Below are 19,875 nucleotides of genomic sequence, written 5' to 3'. Positions count from 1 at the left end.
TCTTATTAAATTTGGTTTGTGTATAAAATGTTTTTAAAACATACGAAAAAATAAAAAATTTGTGATAGACAAGAAAATTTTAAACTCACTTTATACTTTTTTTATTTTTTAAAAATGAAACTCTTTTTTTAATGAAAATTCACATGTATTAAAACGATGGAAATGACAATGACAAATTATTTTTCGAAAAGCCCACAAAAGCCCGAAAAGCCCTGTAGCCCTATAAGGGCCAGGCCGGGCTTTGAATTCTAGGCCCAAATTATTTTCGGGCCGGGCCGGGCCGGGCTCAAATATTTACGGGCTTAGCGGGTTTGGGCCGGACCGGGCCGGGCCAGCCCGAATTGACACCCCTATAGATATATAAGATATGATTATGTCTTCCACTATCCCAATAAAATTCAGTTAAATTACTGTCTGCTAGCAATTGGTATTTTTCGACGCTCTTTTTCAAATAATAATAATTAATTACACTAAACTTTTTTAACATGATTAAGTACGAATCTACTATATGATATAAGAACAATCAAGCAAAGTTGTGTTTCTCATACTTACAGAGCTCAAAGATCTTACTACATGGGTTCTCTCGACTTGCCTCACGCTTCATCATTTAAGGTTTTTTCTCTAATATTTTTTCTAATTCTTACAAAATTCAAATCAGTTAATCAGCGTGATAATAAATACATGTTTATATTGTGTAATCAGGGAGGAAGTGAAACATTTCTTCGTGATGTGCTTCAAAGTATATATACTTAAAACGTACTTGAGGAAGAATCCGATGGCCAAGACGGTATGGGAACTAGTTCAGTCTGTGGACAATGAAAAGATCTCCTACGACCACTTCTTTTTCGGGACATTCAAGGTACTAATTTACAATTCAAGAATTGGTTTAACCGTTTAACTAACCATGCGCATGCCCGGCTCTGTCTTAAGCCCAACAAGTTGGTTTTTTACACATCAAAAGATATTAAGAATGTTTTCAAAAAAAGAAAAGAAGATGTTAAGTATTTAAGGGCATCATTTTGGAAATTATGGTTATGAGTTATGACTAAGATAAATTGGCTTTCAAACTTCCATGGAGTATAAACTTTCATGGAGGGTCCATTGTGCTTGTTAGTAGGCTACAATTTGTTTTTCTTCCTTTAGCTACAATAAGGAGTGTTCTCTCTAGGCCTGGGACGGATCCACATATCCGGATCCGTCGGATTCGTTAGTTTAATATCTGAATCCGGATTTGTGGCTTCTGGATATCCGGATCCGGATTTGTGGCTTCTGGATATCCGGATTTTAGATATTCGTCTAGATATTACATTACTTCCGCATATCCGGATCTGGATCCAGATCCGAAAAATAATTAATTTTTTTATAAATTACTAAATATTTTAAATAATACTTAAATCAAATATTTATTTAAGATTTATTTATATATGTGTGTGTGTATAATATTTTAAAAATTAAAATACAATATTATAAGACTAATTTATGTATAAATATTAATATATCAAAAATAAATATCAATGAAATTTCAAAATTTAATATATTTTAAAAATACGGATCCGGATATCCGGATCTAAAAGTTAAGATATCCGGATCTGGATTCGGTTTTGACAGATCCAAGATCCGAATTCAGTTTTGACGGATCCAAGATTTTACTATTTAGATTCGGATCCGGGCACTCCGGATATCCTATTGTCGGAGCGGATCTCGAATCGTTTTTGTTTATTTCAAGTTCTCTCACTGATTTTGTTTATTTCTTTGGGTGTGTTTTAGGTTGATGGTTATGGGATAGAATCTTTGTCGAGCTTTTTCATGGATTATGGATATAAAATTGGAGGCAGACTTGAATTTCCAAAAAACAAAGTACAACTTGTGTGGCTTTCTCCTCCGGATATTCACGTCCCGGGTGATGGTCACGGTCTAGGCAATGGCCCTTTGCCCCGGCTTGTTATAGCTGAGCTTCTTGTGGACGAACTAAGCCCTGAATCACAGGTATGGATAACAACGAACATAATGTTGTCATTATGAGTCTTCAACGTATCTAATTTGTGGTTATACATGATTTTTTTGACATTTTCCAAATGTATGGTTAATTAGGAGATAATAAGGAAGTATTTGAAACCAGAAGGTGGTAAGCAAGCGATTCTTTCAAGTACTTTGGGGTCTTTAATTTGGGAAAAGCCAACATCCGCCGACTTTAATCAACTTGTCAAGTATATATCAGATAACTTCTTAGACATTAATAATATACTAGGATAAGACCCGCGCCTTGCGCGGAATTAAGTTATTATTTTTATTATATTTTGGAGAATGAAACAATAGTTTGGCTTCATTTGGATTACGGGTGTTCAACCCGGATATCGGGTTAGTTTCGGTTCGGTTCGGTTTTTTTCGGTATTTGGTTAGTAAAATATAACTACTATTCTAAATCAATATTTACTTTGACTTTAGTCTTTCACATACTTTTGAAAGATTTCAACTGGACGACTAAATTGATCAGCCAATCTTGTTGCTTTAAATCATTAGTGTTTATATATATATATTATTTAGTTTGAATATTTATTAAATAAAAATTCATATGCGTTATATTTTATGATCATTTGTAACTTATTATAACAAAAAAATAATCTATTGATCACAAAATTTTCAGAGTAGGAATATTCAAATTTCTAATAATCGATAACAAAAATTTCAATGTGAAATCTTTAATAAGTTTATAATTTATAAATGTTTTTGAAAATTCATTGAAAGTTTTAATATTAAAATATTTATGTAATCTTATGGTATATAGTATAATCTATATATATATATATAAATATATATGTTTTATTATTAAATGATATTTTTTACTCATATGGTTTTAAAATAATGTGTATCTTCTTATAATATTAAATAAAAGTTCATATTAATACAATTTTATGACCATTTGTAACTTATTATGACAAAAACAATAATCTATTGATCACAAAATTTTCAGGGTGGGGATATTCAAATTTCTAATAATTTATAGACGTTTTGAAAAATTCAAAATATAACATATAAGAAAAATTATAAATGTTTTTATTATATATTTAATGTGATTTTTAAATATATTTTAATAATATAAAATTAAAAAAAGAACTAAGATACAAAAATTGTTATCAAATATTTATTATTCATTATAATTAATTTTCACATATACGTTAATCATATTAGATAATTTCGTAGCTTTTATTTAAGGAAAGTGCAAAATATTTTTTGGTACGTTATTTATCAATTCGATAGTTAGTTTAATAAAAAGTGTAATATAAGTTAAGATGGACCAACCTATTTTTCTAGGAATAGTATATATTGTATAGTTATTTATTAAATAAGAATTTATAATCATACGGTTCTATGATCGTTCATATCGTTTTATAACAAAATATTTAAATCATCGATAACAAAATTTTCAATCTGAAATCTTTAATAAGTTTATAATTTATAAATGTTCTTGAAAATTCATTGAAAGTTTTAATATTAAAATATTTATGTAATCTTATGGTATATAGTGTTTAATATATATATATATATATATATATATATATTTATTTTATTATTAAATGATATTTTTTACTCATATGGTTTTAAAATCATGTGTATCTTCTTATAATAAAAATGTTAAACCAATTGATCATTAATTTTTAACATAATAATTTTAATAGTTTTAGTCATTTATTGTCGTTTTTAAAAATTCAAAATATAACATATACGAAAAAATCTAAATTTTATTTTTATAGCTAATTTGATTGTTTAATTTATTTTAATAATATAAAATTAAACAAAAAATGATGGAGGAGATATACATTGTTATCAAATCTTTATTATTAAACTCATTAATTGTCATATATATATTAGTCATTTATGGTAATTCCGTACGTTTTATTTAAGGAAAGAAAATATCATATCATATCATTATATCATATAGTTTGACCAACTTATGTATCTAACAACATATAAAAATCGAATGTGGACCTACTTATTTTTCAATTGAATGTAATTGACTACCTAATTGAGTGTCACCTATGCATTGGGGCCTCTTTTAATTAATACAAAATTGAGGTTACATCTTTTCAAATGTTCCTCAATTAATATATAAGTGATTCGATAGTTAATTTAATAAAAAATATAATGTAAGTAAAGATGGACCAACCTATTTTTCTAAGAATAGTATATTTTATATAGTCATTTATTAAATGAGAATTTATAATCATACAGTTCTATGATCATTCATATCATTTTATAACTGAATATTTAAATAATAGATAACAAAAATTTCAATGTGAAATCTTTAATAATTTTATAATTTATAAATGTTTTTGAAAATTCATTGAAAGTTTTAATATTAAAATATTTATGTAATCTTATGGTATATAGTATAATCTATATATATATATATATATATATATATATATATATGTTTAATTATTAAATGATATTTTTTATTCATATGGTTTATTTCAAGTTCTTGTTGTCGGAGCGGATCTCGAATCGGAGCGGATCTCGAATCGGATCGGATCGGATCTCGAATCGTTTTTGTTTATTTCAAGTTCTCTCACTGATTTTGTTTATTTCTTTGGGTGTGTTTTAGGTTGATGGTTATGGGATAGAATCTTTGTCGAGCTTTTTCATGGATTATGGATATAAAATTGGAGGCAGACTTGAATTTCCAAAAAACAAAGTACAACTTGTGTGGCTTTCTCCTCCGGATATTCACGTCCCGGGTGATGGTCACGGTCTAGGCAATGGCCCTTTGCCCCGGCTTGTTATAGCTGAGCTTCTTGTGGACGAACTAAGCCCTGAATCACAGGTATGGATAACAACGAACATAATGTTGTCATTATGAGTCTTCAACGTATCTAATTTGTGGTTATACATGATTTTTTTGACATTTTCCAAATGTATGGTTAATTAGGAGATAATAAGGAAGTATTTGAAACCAGAAGGTGGTAAGCAAGCGATTCTTTCAAGTACTTTGGGGTCTTTAATTTGGGAAAAGCCAACATCCGCCGACTTTAATCAACTTGTCAAGTATATATCAGATAACTTCTTAGACATTAATAATATATAACTTTAATTGGTGGTTATAGAGCTGATCAGTGTTTTAATTGTATGTATCTCTTATATACTAAAGCGCAAGTCGTCTGGCGAATAAAATACTGACATGTGGCATTGGTTTAAAATATAAATTTAAAAAATGTAAATACAAAAGTGCAAATACAAAGATCTTTTAAAGAAACCGTTTATCTATTCAAATAACTGAATTTTATTATCTTCTTTTCCTAAAAAATTAGACAAAATAAAAATCTATATTATCTCTCCCAGTACTTCATGATCTCAAAATCTCTGAACCGTTAGCCTTTCTCTTTATAAGACTTGACTCACGAGTCATGTTGCTATAGATTCTTCTCAACAAGCAATCGCTTCATTTAATCTTTCTATGAGAATTTTATGAAGTTTTTATTTCTAACAAGACAGATGAATGACTTCTAGCGATTGTATCAACACTGTCAAGAATACAGTTCTATATGTCTGGGTTGACATGGGCTCTGGCCAAACGGCAGCACAACAATACTCTTCGAAAACGTCTTAACAACGTTGGCGGATGAAAGTTAAAATCCAGGTTAGTGAGACTAAATAGTAAAATAAGTCTAAACTCTTTAATATTCAAATCATTATTTATGTCATGTTGCTCGAAAGTTTAGTAAGGAGTAACATACACATTGGTTTTTATTTTTCTTATATAATGTCACCTAATTTTGTAGACTAAATATACAACCAGAAATGAAGAAAGATATAGAGAAGAACTAAAAACTACAACAGATAACATCAGTTATTCTACAAAAATATAGTCAACATTTTTTTTTACAAGAGCCTAAAATTCATATCTAATACTCATATTTATTTTACCTTTATATTTTGGGTCTATACTGAAGTGTCGTAAAATATAAACTAAACGGTAAATTTTTATTCTTAAGTTTATCACTAAGTCTATTGAAATAACATTTCTTTTTGTTGTAAGTTTTACATATTATATTTTAAAAATATGTGTACATACGACAATGCCCGTGCTATGCACGGGAGAGTATACTAGTGAATGGTAAAGAGAGAGTGAGTATGCGGCATGGGCGCTTATCCACGGCTACACACTGAACCATCTTGCTGTTGCGGTTCATCGACTTAAACACCGTCTCAGTGACATTAACTACGTCCAAGAGTACTTCCAAGATATTGGATTCAAACTGAACAAAGTCGGAGGAGATATTCTTAACGGTTTAATTTTCTTCGCTTATTAAAAATTTTCATTTGAATTGTTCTATTCTGTAACCTTTATTGAAATGTATGAAACTATCTTTCAGAGAGTGAAGACGGTCTACTCTTACAAGTGACGTTGGCGTCGGAGAAAGTTGCGATTGAATTTGCAGACGGGGTAACTGAACCCATCACAGCTTCATACATTGAGTTTGTTCAACGTCTAGTTCTTCCACAGTTCAAAGATGTACAGATTGATGAGGTACAAAGCGATTACATTCATTACATATATGATACATATTGTTCGACATTTTTTTTTTCATTTTCGTTGTGATGCAGATCAAAGAATTTCATAGACGCGAGGGACTCGAGCAAGCTAACGCCAACCGCATTATGCAAAGCGCCCTTTCACAGCACAAGAATGAAACCAACTGACTTGTCTTGTTCGGCTCACTGTATGTCAAATTTGTGTGTGTTTAATTGTTCGTATGTGATTTGGATCATTTGCAAGCAAGATCAAATTATTTGTGTGTGTTTAACTTACACAACCTCTCATGATGGCTGATGAATAATGGAGAACACAATGTCATGGTGTGGTATTTGTTGTGTTTTTCCTTTTCCAAATATAATAATTTGTGTGAATGGAGATAACCCGCTAAGTGAGTTGATTACCTTTGTAGCACAATAAAAACAGATTTATCGGAGTTCCCTTTTAGTAATAGTGATAAGTGAAAAGACAACCGATCGAAATTTTAATATGCCCATACTAAGTAGTTAGAGATTACAACTTAAATGCAATTGAGAATCACACAGGAAAGAAAACAAATAAAATAGTAATCTCCTAAAATTTATACTAGATATACAAGAAGCAACAGATTTTAAGAAAAATATATAAGGAAATTTTTTTTTTTTTTTTTGATAAGGAAAATGTTTGTCTTAGAGATCACTTAGATTTGGAGGCAATGGTTTAACACCTACGAGTTAAGAGACTTTGAATGTATGGATTGCAAACTTACCAATAAGAAACTGAAATTAATGACGACCTTGTCACTACAAGAAAACAGCGATATACTGAGGGAAAAAATCGTTGGTATGTCTTCGGAATAACGTTATTCCGACGACATACCGACGAAACAAGTCTTCGGAAATAACTCCTCGGAAATTCACTTTTCCTCGGAAATCCCTCGGAATTTTCCGACGGAATTCCGAGGAAACAAATTTCCGAAGAAACTCCGAGGACCACCAGTTCGTCGGAAAGCTCCTCGGAATATACCGAGGGAGAACTTCCTCGGAATTTACCTCGGAAGTTCCGACGAAACGTTCCTCGGAATTTTCATCGGGAATTTCCGAGGAAATGAACCCTCAGAAAATTCTGAGGAACAAGTCCCTCGGTATATTCCGAGGAATGAGTCCCTCGGTATATTCCGAGGAATGAGTCCCTCGGTATATTCCGAGGAACATGTCCCTAGGTATATTCCGAGGGTTCTTTTCCTCGGAATTTAAAAAAAATTAATTTTTTTTAAAAAATAAAATTTTTGAAATTTAAATTCGAAAATATAAAATTAAAATTAAAATTGAAATCATATTAGTTAATATTCAAAGTTGTACAAATAAAAATAAAACATTCCGAGTTTTTGAAAAAAAAAAAAAAAACTACCGGTCTGGCACGTCCGGGAACACCTCGTTCGGGTACATCCTCTGCACCATCTCCATCATTTGCTGGTTCAACCTCCTCTGTGCCTCATAGCCCGCCTGTTGAGCCGCCATCTGGGTCTCCAACAAAGATATGCGATCATCTTTGTCCTTCAACTGAGCCGTAAGTACTTCTAGATCAACAAAGGGCGGTGGTGCAGAAGAAGGAGGAACCGACCGGGTGCGACGACCCAAACCGACCAAACGTCCCTTCTTCTTTGGAACCGACTGAAATAGAAAATAGCCAAATTTAAATCAAGAAATAAATGAATTCAACTTTAAAAAAAAAAGAACTTACGGATTCAACGATTTCGTTGATTCAAAACCGGGACAAGTTGGTCGAAGCCGTCGAAGCGTCATCCTCGGATTGAAGCTGAGACACTTCGTCTTACACCTGAGTTTGGACCAGGGTGACCACTTCCCTCACAAGACCGTCATCAATATGGCCGGTCTTCTTGTTGGTATACGCCATCTTCATTAGGGCGAGATCATCAACCGGCTCGCCATCATTTTCTTCCGCCTTGAAAAAACATAAATTAAAGAAACATTAGAAATTAGAAGAAATGAACAAAAAATAAAATTTCAAAACTTAAATAATTGAAGAAAAAGTGACTGAACTTACCATGCGATCTCCCAGAGAGGCAATAGATTGAGCACCCAAGTTATGCTTGAAGACGCTCTTCCCTTTACGGTCGCTCCTGCGGTTGGTGGAGTTGGTGGAAGAAGTTTCTTTCGTCTCTTCCTTATCCCAATGCGCACACAACTCCGTCCAGACCGTGTTGTTTATTGACTTTGAGACCTTTTAATAAAAAAAAGAAAATAGTTTAATAAATTAAAAAATTGTTTAATAAATTAAAAACAAACCTTGTTGATTTCCCACTTCTTCTTGCACTCGTGGATCTGCTTCCCATAGTTGTCCATAACTTTATGGACGAAGTGGTGATAGATAAAGAGCGTCTCATCGGAATTCCAGTTGAATTCTTGCTGAAAAAAAAACACAATTAGTAGAAAAATTATATTAAAAATTAAAAATATAAGTAAAAAATTAGAATAATTACCGCAAACTGACGAAACCACAGATGCTGCTTGTTGGTAGGGAAGTCAGTGAAAGTCGGATGTCCCTTGTCGAAGGCCGAGTACATCATACGGTTGATCCACGCGCTGATCCTGTTCTCGGATCGGTTGAACCTAATAAAAAGAACAAACGGTTAATAATGAATCAAATTTTAATGAAAAAAAATATGTTTAATTACCATGTTTGACCCCGTCCATGTGGATACGGAGTGAGATATGGAAGATGGTCACGACCGGACTGTCGAACCAACTCCGCAACACTCATCACTCCCGGAGGACCCGGAGGAGCAGGAGCGGGTGCAGCAGCGGGAGCGAGAGGAGCAGGAGCGGGTGCAGCAGAGGGAGATGTATGGTAGGAGCTGTGGGGCGAAGAGAAACCCTTAAAATGGCTGGAATCCCGAGACTGGCTCCCCGTACCACCACGACCACGACGCTGTCGAGGCCGGGTCTAATCATCATGAGACCTGTAAATTAAAAAAAAATATTTAATAAATATAGAAATATATAAATTAATTTTTTTTTTAAAAAAAAAAATCCCAAATAATAGTTTTTAATCACAAAAAAAGTTTTATAGATATTAAAAATGTTTAATAAATATATAAAAATAGTTCTAATAAACAAAAAATAGTTTTAATAAATAAAAAATAGTTTAATAATTACAAAAAATAGTTTTAATAATATTAAGAATGTTTAATAAATATTGAAATTTATATAATATAAATATATATATATATATATATATATATATATATTTTAAAAAAAAATCCCAAATAATAGTTTTTAATCACAAAAAAAGTTTTATAGATATTAAAAAATGTTTAATAAATATATAAAAATAGTTCTAATAAACAAAAAATAGTTTTAATAAATAAAAAATAGTTTAATAATTACAAAAAATAGTTTTAATATATTAAAAATGTTTAATAAATATAGAAATTTATATTATATATATATATATATATTTTTTAAATCCCTAATAATAGTTTTTAATCACAAAAAAGTTTTATAGATATTAAAAATGTTTTGTAAAATCCAAAAAATCTAATTTATATACAAAAAACGTTTTGTAAAATCCAAAAAATCGAATTTATATACAAAAATCGTTTTGTAAAATACAAAAATCGAATTTATACGCAAAAATCGAATTTATATACAAAAATCGATTATATAAATACAAAAAAAATAAAAAATTTATAAAAAAATTCTAAATCAATTCAACAAAATAAATTATTCAACCAAATCACAATTCTAAACCTATTATACAACCAAATCACAATCCTAACCAATCACCCTAACAAAAATCTATCAAATCTACACAAAAACCTAACAAATAGAACCTAAGAGAGTGGGATAGAATCCTTACATGATTTGTGTAAGAGAAGGGGGAGATCGCCGGAGATATCGTCGGAGAGAAGGGGGAGATCGCCGGAGAGGAGGGAGAGGAGCCGGAGAGGAAGAAGAGAGAAATGGGGAAGAAGAAACGGCTCGTGGTTATAAAACCTAGGGTCCGACGGATAGTTTCCGTCGGAAGAATTTCCTCGGAATTCTAATTTCAATTTTCGCGAAATATTTGTCCGGTTAAATGAAAATATTCCGAGGAAATTCCGACGGATACTTAAATATCCGTCGGAATTCCGTCGGAATATTCCGAGGAAATACCGAGGAACTAGTGTTTGGGGTTTCAAAACATCGATTTTTTTTGCCGTATTTCATTTCTTATACAATTGTAATGCATACCATTGAGGATTCTTTGTATATATGATCATAAACCATGAAATAACAAAATTTCAAAACGAATTGTAAGTATTCCCTTTACCATTCATTAAAGTGTATAAGTGTTTCTCTTATATTGTGGGGATTTCGTTCATACAATCGGAAAAATGTTTATTATAGGGTAAGGAACAAATTTTTGACTTCATAATCAGTCTAAAACACTTAATAAGGGTTATATAAGTGTTATTCAAACCGCAAAACGTTGCTTTCGGTTTAAAACCCTACTTCCTCGGAATTTCCTCGGAATATTCCGAGGTAATTCCGAGGAAACCCTTATCTTCCTCGGAATTCCGTCGGAATATTCCGAGGAAATACCGAGGAACTAGTGTTTGGGGTTTCAAAACATCGATTTTTTTGCCGTATTTCATTTCTTATACAATTGTAATGCATACCATTGAGGATTCTTTGTATAGATGATCATAAACCATGAAATAACAAAATTTCAAAACGAATTGTAAGTATTCCCTTTACCGTTCATTAAAGTGTATAAGTGTTTCTCTTATGTTGTGGGGATTTCGTTCATACAATCGGAAAAGTGTTTATTATAGGGTTAGGAACAAATTTTTGACTTCATAATCAGTCTAAGACACTTAATAAGGGTTATATAAGTGTTATTCAAACCGCAAAACGTTGTTTTCGGTTTAAAAACCCTACTTCCTCGGAATTTCTTCGGAATATTCCGAGGGAATTCCGAGGAAACCCTTATCTTCCTCGGAATTCCGTCGGAATATTCCGAGGAAATACCGAGGAACTAGTGTTTGGGGTTTCAAAACATCGATTTTTTTTGCCGTATTTCATTTCTTATACAATTGTAATGCATACCGATAAATCATATTGTTGTCGCTGCATACATCTATTACCTAATATGATAAACCAAGACCAGCTACGAGTTTCTGAACCTCGTAGTATGAACCAGGAGCTACATTATCCTCGGGTAGAATACTTTTTACAAAATCAGCAATCGCATCCACACAGTCTTCAGCCAAATTATAATCTGTTTTAATGCCCATCAATCTTGTAGCAGATGATAAAGCTGAATGACCATCTCTGCAACCTTCGTACAATGGTTGTTTTCCAGCATCCAACATATCATAAAATCTCCTAGCTTGTGCATTGGGTAAATCTTCCCCTCTAAAATGATCATTTACCATCTGCTCAGTACCTACACCATAATCTACATCCGTTCTAATTGGTTCTTCTAATATAACCGCTGGCTGAGGTTCGCTAGTACTACCATGTTCATAATCAGTTTTTCCATGATGATACCAAATTTTGTAACTTCGTGTAAACCCACTCAAATATAGATGAGTCCAAACATCCCACTCTTTAATAACCTTTCTATTTTTACAATTAGAGCAAGGACATCTTAACATACATGTTTTTGCTTCTGGTTTTCGGTGAACTAACCCCATGAATTCGGTTATACCTCATTGGTATTCTTCCGTAAGCAATCTCGTGTTCGGATCCAAATGAGGTCGATCGATCCAAGAACGAAAATAATTTGAAGAATTCATGTTTTTTATGAATCAAATTCGTGTGTAAAGAGAGTAAGAGGGAGGATGAAGATATGGAGTGAATGAAGAAGAAGAGGGGTGCTTGTATTTATAGTTGAAATCCTGCCGACAGACCGAGGAAATTCCGATGGAATTCCGACGGAAACGGCTAGTTCGTCGGAATTTCCTAGGAATTTTAAAAATTCCCCAACGGCTCTCTAACGGCTATAATATATCCTCGGAATTCATCGGTTTTTTCTGAGGAATACATTTTTCCTCGGTATTCCATAAGAATATTCCGACGGATTAATATTTCCTCGGAATTCCGTCGGTATATTCCGAGGAAACCAAATTTTGTGTTTCCTCGGAAATTTCTCGGGATATTCCGAGGATTTCATTTTCCGTCGGAATGTCCGTCAGAATACCGTTGTTTTCTTGTAGTGAGTGTTTAGTAAACATGTCTCCAAGTTGAGCTTTAACAATATCTTTCTTCGTGTAGATGAAACCATCTTGTATAACATCCTTAATAGAGTAACAACCAATTTCAATTTATTACATTTATTTTCAATGAAAACCGGTTAGTTGCAATATAAAAAGCATCTTGACTATCAACAATCTAAAATTATAGGACCTTCATGTGTGACTCCAAAATCAGCTAACAAAATTTAAAATCATTTTATTTCTTCAACGATCACGAACATGCTTATTATATGTTAGGTTTCAGCCAATGAATGGGCAAAACTTTTGTTTTATCTTGATTTTCCACGAGATAGGCAAAGATCAAAGGTAACGAACCAGATACCACCTGAATGTCAAGTCAAGTGGCATCTTGCCGAATAAGAGTCGCATCAACCTTAAAAACGAAAATCACAATCAGATTTTAGAAAGATATTTTGGCTTAGAGTACTTTTCAAATTGCGAACAATTCTCAATGCATGGTTGTTACATGAACTGAGATACAAGATCACACTATATGTATGGTCTGATTATCAGGCCTGTCTCAACTTTTCTGTGTATAATTTTAAAAAAAATTGAAACAAGGGCCCTAATTTTTTTTTTGAAAAAGGCCCCAAATACAAGCTAAAGTATTGTCAAAAAAATTTGGACCTGGTCTGATTATATGAGTGGCTGCGCAAGATAGATTAATCTTTCATCGAGACGTCATATCGCTCAGTAGGCCTGGGCAAAATAACCGGAACCGAAGAACTGAACTGGAACCGAACCGAAATACCCGAAACCGGAATCGGACCAATACCCTCAAATATCCGAACGGTTCTTATATTTTTATATCCGAAATAACCGAACCGAACCGGAACCGAACCGAGAACCGAACCGGTACCCGAATATATAAAAATATTAATTATATATACATATAACATCACTAAATATATATTGTTAATTTAAAATTCTATTAAAAGTATCTGAAAATAGTTGAGAATAACTAAATTATTATAAAGTATCCAAACTACCCGAAAGTATCTGAAACTATCCGGATAGTTTTATCCGAAATGTCCAAAGTAATCCGAAATATCCAAAAATTTTATGTAAATCATCCTAATTATTTAATATTTTACCCTAAATAACCGATATTTTATCCAAATTATCCGAACTATCCGAACTATCCGAACCCGAACCGGATCCAATGAGAACCGAACTTTTTCCGGATATTTTCCGGTTCCTACATTTACTATCCGAACCGAACCGAACCCGAAACTATCCGAACCGAACCGAACCGAAAATAGATCAAGTACTAAATGGATCCTCTAGCCCCTATCCGAACTATCCGAAATACCCGAACCGAACCGAACCGATACCCGAAATGCCCAGGCCTATCGCTCAGGATCGAAATAGAATGTGCACTCTATATTTGATATTTTCATCAACCGGTTGCAACCAATTGATACCAATTATGGAAACCGTCCGGTACAATTATTTAAACCCGATTAAAATAATTTTATTTCACAAGAACTAAAACCATAATAACACTTCACAGCCGGTTTAGTTCAGATGTCGTCGCTAAGACAAAAGTAGGCAGCGACCAAACCATCAGTTCAAAGAAACCTAATTTCCACCGTCAGCTAAATGTCCGAACTCAACGAGGCTCCATCTCCGGCTGATGAAGAAGAAGTATGGAGCTGGGGCGCAGGCACGGACGGCCAGTTAGGGACTTCCAAGCTGCAAGACGAGCATCTCCCGCAGCTTCTCTCGCTGACGTCACTTCCTTCCATCTCGATGCTCGCCTGTGGCGGCGCCCACGTCATCGCCTTGACTTCTGGTTGGTAAACACCTAATCTCCACTCAGTTTGAGTACTTTATTATATTCTGATCCAACATTTAAAGTATGCTCTTTTTTTTCCTTTTGCAGGTGGTAAGGTGTTCACATGGGGAAGAGGAAACTCTGGTCAATTAGGACATGGGGACAACCTCAACACTTCATTGCCAAAGCCACTATCTTTCTTTGACGACGACTATTTTATATCTCAAGCTTCAGCCGGATGGAGTCACTCTGCTTTTGTTTCAGGTCAACTTAAAATGAAAATGTTTTGTAATTTCACAAAGAGAGAGATTGATCTCACTTGTCTGTTTGTATGTGTAGATTCTGGTTGTCTTTTTACATGTGGGAATGGCTCGTTTGGTCAGCTTGGTCATGGTGATAACATCTCACTCACCTCTCCAGCTAAAGTCTCTTACTTTGTTGATAAGAGTGTGAAGATGGTAGCTTGTGGTATGCGCCACTCACTTGTCTTGTTCGCAGGTAAAAACATCTTCTTCATACGGTTTTGCGAGGATAAAAAACTGTTTCTTCATTTGATTTGTCTTTGTGGTCTTCAGGGAATCAAGTGTGCGGATTCGGATCCGGAAAACGGGGACAGCTAGGTGTGTCATCAGACAGAACAAAATCAGTTAATCTTCCATGTGTTGTCTCTGGACTAGAAGGTGTTGAGGTTGTTCGTGTAGCAGCTAGTGGAGATCACAGTGCAGCTATATCTGGTTTGGTTAATCCTTTGACTCTCTTCATGCTCAGATTCATTGATTGATTCAAATCATGTAATTGTTAAACCATGTCTTCTGGTGTGCTTGACCAGCTAATGGAGAGTTGTTCACCTGGGGAAGAGGCTTCTGCGGCAGCCCTGATGTTCAAACCCCTCAGTGTTTGCCTTCGTCTCAATCTTTCAGAGAAGTTGCTTTGGGATGGAATCATGCTTTACTGCTAACCTGTAATTTCCATTGTGGATGCATCAGTAACTTCCATTAGCTCTCACTGAACTCATTCCTCTGTTGATGGACTTGTTGAAACAGTTGATGGCAAAGTGTTGAAGCTTGGTAACACCCTTGATAAACAAAACGAGAAGCAACAGTTGCAAGAAGATTCCTCTGAAACTCTCTTGGAGAAAGTTATTGGTTTTGATGGAGTTGAAGTTCTGCAGATTGCAGCAGGAGCTGAGCATTCTGCTGCTGTAACAGGTAAATGGGGGAGGGAGGGGGGAAAATGGGCATTTAATTCCCGAAGTATTTGAAATCCGCAGTTTTAATACTCAAGTATTGCTTGTGCATATTTATTCTTCAACTAATAGTTGACTGCGCAAAATTGGGAACAAAATAGTCAACGGTTAACTGATGAACGGAAAATAACGGTTTCCGTCAACTTTTTAACGGTAGAATATTCTAATCATGATTTTGCGCAGTCAATGATTAATTGGGGAATAAATATGCGCATATAATACTTGAATATTTAATTTTCCGATTGAAAATACTTGAGGAATTAAAAACTCATTTTTTTCTTTATATTTCGTATAAGATTGAAAGTCACTAACATCAATCCCTTTAAAAAAACACATAAGTAAAAATATTTTCAAGTTAAATAAAATCATTATACGAGATATTTACCTTTAGAAATAGATTGTTGATTTTTTACAATGACATATAAAATAATACAAAATAATTACAGTTACATCGTATTGTTGATGTACTTCATGTTTAAATCACTTTAGATGATTTTTAAAATAATTCATAGTTAGAAAGGTTCATAATTTGAAATAATATACAAGATATTTAATCCCGGAAAAAGATTTATTTAGTTTATAAAAGCATAAAAAATAACATAAGATAATTACATTTGCATTATATTGCTGATATACAATATATGAATGTGTAAAGTACATATAATTATATATGATCATCTAAAGTAGAGATCCAATGTACAACATAGAATTGTCTAATAGATAAAACTCTCGTATATTGGTTATATCTAACTTGAGAATATTTCAAATTATGATTTTCTAAAAAAAAAAGAGTGTGGTTTTTAATTCCTTAAGTATTTTTAATCGGCAAATTAAATACTCAAGTATTATATGCGCATATTTGTTCTCCAACTAATCATTGACTGCGCAAAATCATGATTAAAATATTCCACCGTTAAAAAGTTGACGAAAACCGTTATTTTTTCGTTCATCAGTTAACAGTTGACTATTTTGTTCTCAATTTTGCGCAGTCAACTATTAGTTGGGGAATAAGTATGCGCAAGCAATACTTGAGTATTAAAACTGCCGATTTCAAATACTTCGGGAATTAAATGCTCATTTTCCCGGAGGGAGGGAGACATTTCATCTCTTTGTTCTTCAGGCTTTCTCAGTTTATAAACAAACAACCTGTGTATATTGCCTTGCAGAGAGTGGAGAAGTTCAGACATGGGGATGGGGTGAACATGGCCAGCTAGGTCATGGAGACACCAATGATCAGACCAATCCTCAACTGGTGAGCTTAGGAAGTGGAGACCTGCAGACTAAAGAGACCAACGTATATTGCGGAAGTGGATTTACCTATGTTGTAAGGCGAAAACAACAGCTTTCTTCTTCGCCAACTTCATCATAAAAATGGATGTACTATATAAACTAATGTGTGTAACATTTATACAGTGCAAGAACTCAACTGTTTGCATGATTCTCGTCAGATGAACATAATGGGTTTTGTATCATTACAGTGATGGAAAATTTGAGATATACAGATTTTTGACTATCTACAAGCTACGTTTCATACGCTAATTGTTACTCTGCTGTTTGGATGAATATGTAATGGCTCTCGTGAAGAGAAAAAGAAAGGAGCATTTTGATGGCCACAAAAGACAAAAACAAAAGTTCATACATAACAAAAGAACGCCATTTGATTAAAGTTCCAAACCCGAGACAAGGCTTATATATGAGTTATAGCGGAAAACATAGAGAGACGCACTCAAAAGCCATAAAGAGGCAGCAAAGCTAAGACGCAACACTAACATCAGAGTCTTGGTGGTTGTTGTTGTATGAATGGCCATTTCCTCCACCACCACGTCCCCTTCCTCTGTTGTTGTAGTGGCTCCTTTGGTAACCGTTTCCACCTGAATTATCATAAGATTCATACCGCCCGTTTGAGTATCCGCCACCACCACCACGACCTCCCAGGGGGGCATTGGAATGGCCTCTTCTAGCACCTCGATGACCTCTCTGGTTCTGGTGGAATCCTCGTGGCACATACTGTTGCTGCTGGTAATCTCTCTTTGACCTCCCTCCTTCCACCTGAGTGTAGCCTTGTTCCTGCTGTCCTTGAACCACCTCTCCTTCCGTCACTACTGACTCATCCTTCAAACCCAAATAGATAAATAAAATCATCAGATTCAGCCTCAAACAATCGGTTTAAAGATACTTTTAAGGATTCGCATTTCGCAAGATTACCTTTGGTTGCTCAGATTGATCGTTAACGTAAGATTCTTGTTCTTTAAAGTTTGATGCGTCTTCTTCCTGCAAACAACAGCGAACATCAGTCTTGCTCGAAAGAACACAAAGGAATAGATTGTGTGTTCTCAACAGCACATAACTAGACACTCAGAAACAAGTCTCAACATTCCATAATCAATATAGTGAAGACAAATATTGTAACGATTTGTAATCACCACCACTCGCATGAATAAACCAGAAGCATATAGTAGAACACAATTCTAGCCAGGATGAAGTGTTCTTTCGGTGTTCTCTAAAACCAAAACAACACTTGTAACAGCCAAACAAGCAACTTAAGATATATACTTCTCTATCCTAACAAAACAACTTAGCTTACTGATGTTCTCATGCCACATCTCACTCTCGCGATTGAATCCGATACAGACTGACTCCTTCACAAATGAAACTTCATCTCACCCCAACTAGAGAAAGGAGATCACTAATCTCCTCATTCAGATCAAGTTAGAGCTTCGCATTCACAAAGCCATGAATCATATACACTAAAAATGTGAATACCTTTTGCTCACTGTCAGCAGCGACTTGGAAAGAACCGTAGCTACCAGCTTCAGCCGTTGCTTCAACGGGCGCCACTACCATCTCCGGGGTAATAGTGAAGTAATTAGAACCCATAATCTTCTTCACCTTTTCTCTCAAGGTAGCATCTGAAACACACGAAAACCTCAATAACTAGAAACCAAAACTCAAAAACAAAGTTGGTATTTTTTCTTACACGAAACTTCACAGTTGGAAGCAATCGGCTGATCCGAGTTAGCCAACCACAGCTTCGCATGCTCAACGCAACGCTCCAAAGCGTTCTTATGAGACAAACTCGAATCCGCAGGCCTAGACACCATCATACTCCAAAGTCGCGAGATCAAGTCCAGATCTTTATCACAAAGCAGATCCGCGGTGGACTCATCCGTAACCGTATCGTACACCAAACAGCACCCTCTCTCGTGCGTCCTCGTCATCATAATCGACGCGAGCTCGTTCTGCGACTTCACGTCGAAGAGCGAGCCAAAGTACAACAGATTCACCAAATCCTCCAGCTTCTCGACCTCCTTCTCCTTCTCCTTCTCCTCCGGGGCCACCGCCACCGTGGTGTTTTGATCGGAGGAGGGAGCGTTGTGGTGAGTCGTGGCGAGGGCGATTTCTTCGGAGACGGCGTTGGAGAGGGGATTGCGGAGCTTGTCGAGCTCTTCGATGAGGACGAGGACGGAGGGTTTGGAGCGGAGGACTTCTTGCTGCTCCTTGTTTAGGGTTTTGCCCTGGGAGATCGATTCTTCCATTTGGGCGATTCGGTTGAGTTTCTTGCGGAGGGCGCGGAGGCGTTTGTTGATGAGGGCCATCACTGGTCCTTCTCCGGCGTCTGAGGTAGCGGTAGTAGTAGCCATGGTGTTGGAGATCGGTTTAAACGAGTGAGGAGAGTCACCACCGTTGAACAGCGGCGTTGGAGAAAATGAGACGGTTAGGGTTTTTTTTTTTTGAGAGAGAGATGGGGATAAGTTGAAGCGTCTGGTTATTGAGTTCTTATTTATAGATTGGATAATTTTGATAGATTGATTAGTCCTAATTTCTAGATTAATATTTTAATACAGTGTTATTTATCGGAGCAATCTCATTTTCAATTATTCGGTTACACTTTGAGATTTTTTCTAAACTATTTGTCGCGGATTAGATATTTTTAATGATTTTTTATCAGTTTAGGAGGTTCTTGGAAATAACAAACGAAAGTACACACAGATCATGCAAATTTATTTTCTTACAGATGAAGAAGACAGAACGTTATACAACTGGACAAAAAAAAAGGATACGTCTCCAAAGGGATA

General features: G+C 34.6%; 3 protein-coding genes and 1 long non-coding RNA gene across 4 annotated transcripts; 3 read left to right on the top strand and 1 right to left on the bottom strand.

Annotated features, from left to right (window-relative positions):
- Nucleotides 1-25: 25 nt before the first annotated feature.
- On the top strand, nt 26-2,349 carry LOC106359285. Its single transcript, XM_048767052.1, has 4 exons — nt 26-612; nt 703-859; nt 1,768-1,986; nt 2,092-2,349. Exons 2-4 carry the CDS (start codon nt 728-730, stop codon nt 2,251-2,253), a joined length of 513 nt encoding a protein of 170 aa, XP_048623009.1. The 5' UTR covers nt 26-612; nt 703-727; the 3' UTR covers nt 2,254-2,349.
- Nucleotides 2,350-4,452: 2,103 nt separating this feature from the next.
- On the top strand, nt 4,453-6,902 carry LOC111204120. Its single transcript, XR_007327902.1, has 4 exons — nt 4,453-4,822; nt 4,928-6,285; nt 6,372-6,526; nt 6,604-6,902. It is a non-coding gene; the product is annotated as an uncharacterized LOC111204120 (long non-coding RNA).
- Nucleotides 6,903-14,278: 7,376 nt separating this feature from the next.
- On the top strand, nt 14,279-17,312 carry LOC106361948 (ultraviolet-B receptor UVR8-like). Its single transcript, XM_013801759.3, has 7 exons — nt 14,279-14,571; nt 14,662-14,817; nt 14,893-15,051; nt 15,129-15,287; nt 15,383-15,514; nt 15,597-15,761; nt 16,966-17,312. The coding sequence occupies exons 1-7, from the start codon at nt 14,379-14,381 to the stop codon at nt 17,166-17,168; spliced, it is 1,167 nt and encodes a 388-aa protein (XP_013657213.1). The 5' UTR covers nt 14,279-14,378; the 3' UTR covers nt 17,169-17,312.
- A 71-nt stretch (nt 17,313-17,383) lies between these two features.
- On the bottom strand, nt 17,384-19,567 carry BNAC08G20270D. Its single transcript, XM_013801758.3, has 4 exons — nt 18,777-19,567; nt 18,563-18,708; nt 18,005-18,070; nt 17,384-17,911 (listed from the first exon to the last, which is right to left on the bottom strand). The coding sequence occupies exons 1-4, from the start codon at nt 19,438-19,440 to the stop codon at nt 17,552-17,554; spliced, it is 1,236 nt and encodes a 411-aa protein (XP_013657212.1). The 5' UTR covers nt 19,441-19,567; the 3' UTR covers nt 17,384-17,551.
- Between the last annotated feature and the right edge of the window lie 308 nt (nt 19,568-19,875).

Source organism: Brassica napus, chromosome C8 (genome assembly GCF_020379485.1).
Source record: "Brassica napus cultivar Da-Ae chromosome C8, Da-Ae, whole genome shotgun sequence".
NCBI classification, from domain to species: domain Eukaryota; kingdom Viridiplantae; phylum Streptophyta; class Magnoliopsida; order Brassicales; family Brassicaceae; genus Brassica; species Brassica napus.
Note: the sequence above shows the minus strand (reverse complement) of the source record. Positions and strands in the feature narration are given on the sequence as shown.

Bases quoted from the DNA above. Each gene is read 5' to 3' on its own strand.
- LOC106359285 (XM_048767052.1), top strand. From the start codon at position 728: ATGTGCTTCAAAGTATATATACTTAAAACGTACTTGAGGAAGAATCCG. The intron at 860-1,767 runs GTACTAATTTAC...GGTGTGTTTTAG, and splicing joins TCTTTTTCGGGACATTCAAG to GTTGATGGTTATGGGATAGA. The intron at 1,987-2,091 runs GTATGGATAACA...ATGGTTAATTAG, and splicing joins AACTAAGCCCTGAATCACAG to GAGATAATAAGGAAGTATTT.
- LOC106361948 (XM_013801759.3), top strand. From the start codon at position 14,379: ATGTCCGAACTCAACGAGGCTCCATCTCCGGCTGATGAAGAAGAAGTA. The intron at 14,818-14,892 runs GTCAACTTAAAA...TTGTATGTGTAG, and splicing joins TCACTCTGCTTTTGTTTCAG to ATTCTGGTTGTCTTTTTACA. The intron at 15,052-15,128 runs GTAAAAACATCT...TGTGGTCTTCAG, and splicing joins CTCACTTGTCTTGTTCGCAG to GGAATCAAGTGTGCGGATTC.
- BNAC08G20270D (XM_013801758.3), bottom strand. From the start codon at position 19,440: ATGGCTACTACTACCGCTACCTCAGACGCCGGAGAAGGACCAGTGATG. The intron at 18,709-18,776 runs GTAAGAAAAAAT...CGTGTGTTTCAG, and splicing joins TTCCAACTGTGAAGTTTCGT to ATGCTACCTTGAGAGAAAAG. The intron at 17,912-18,004 runs GTAATCTTGCGA...TTGGGTTTGAAG, and splicing joins ATCAATCTGAGCAACCAAAG to GATGAGTCAGTAGTGACGGA.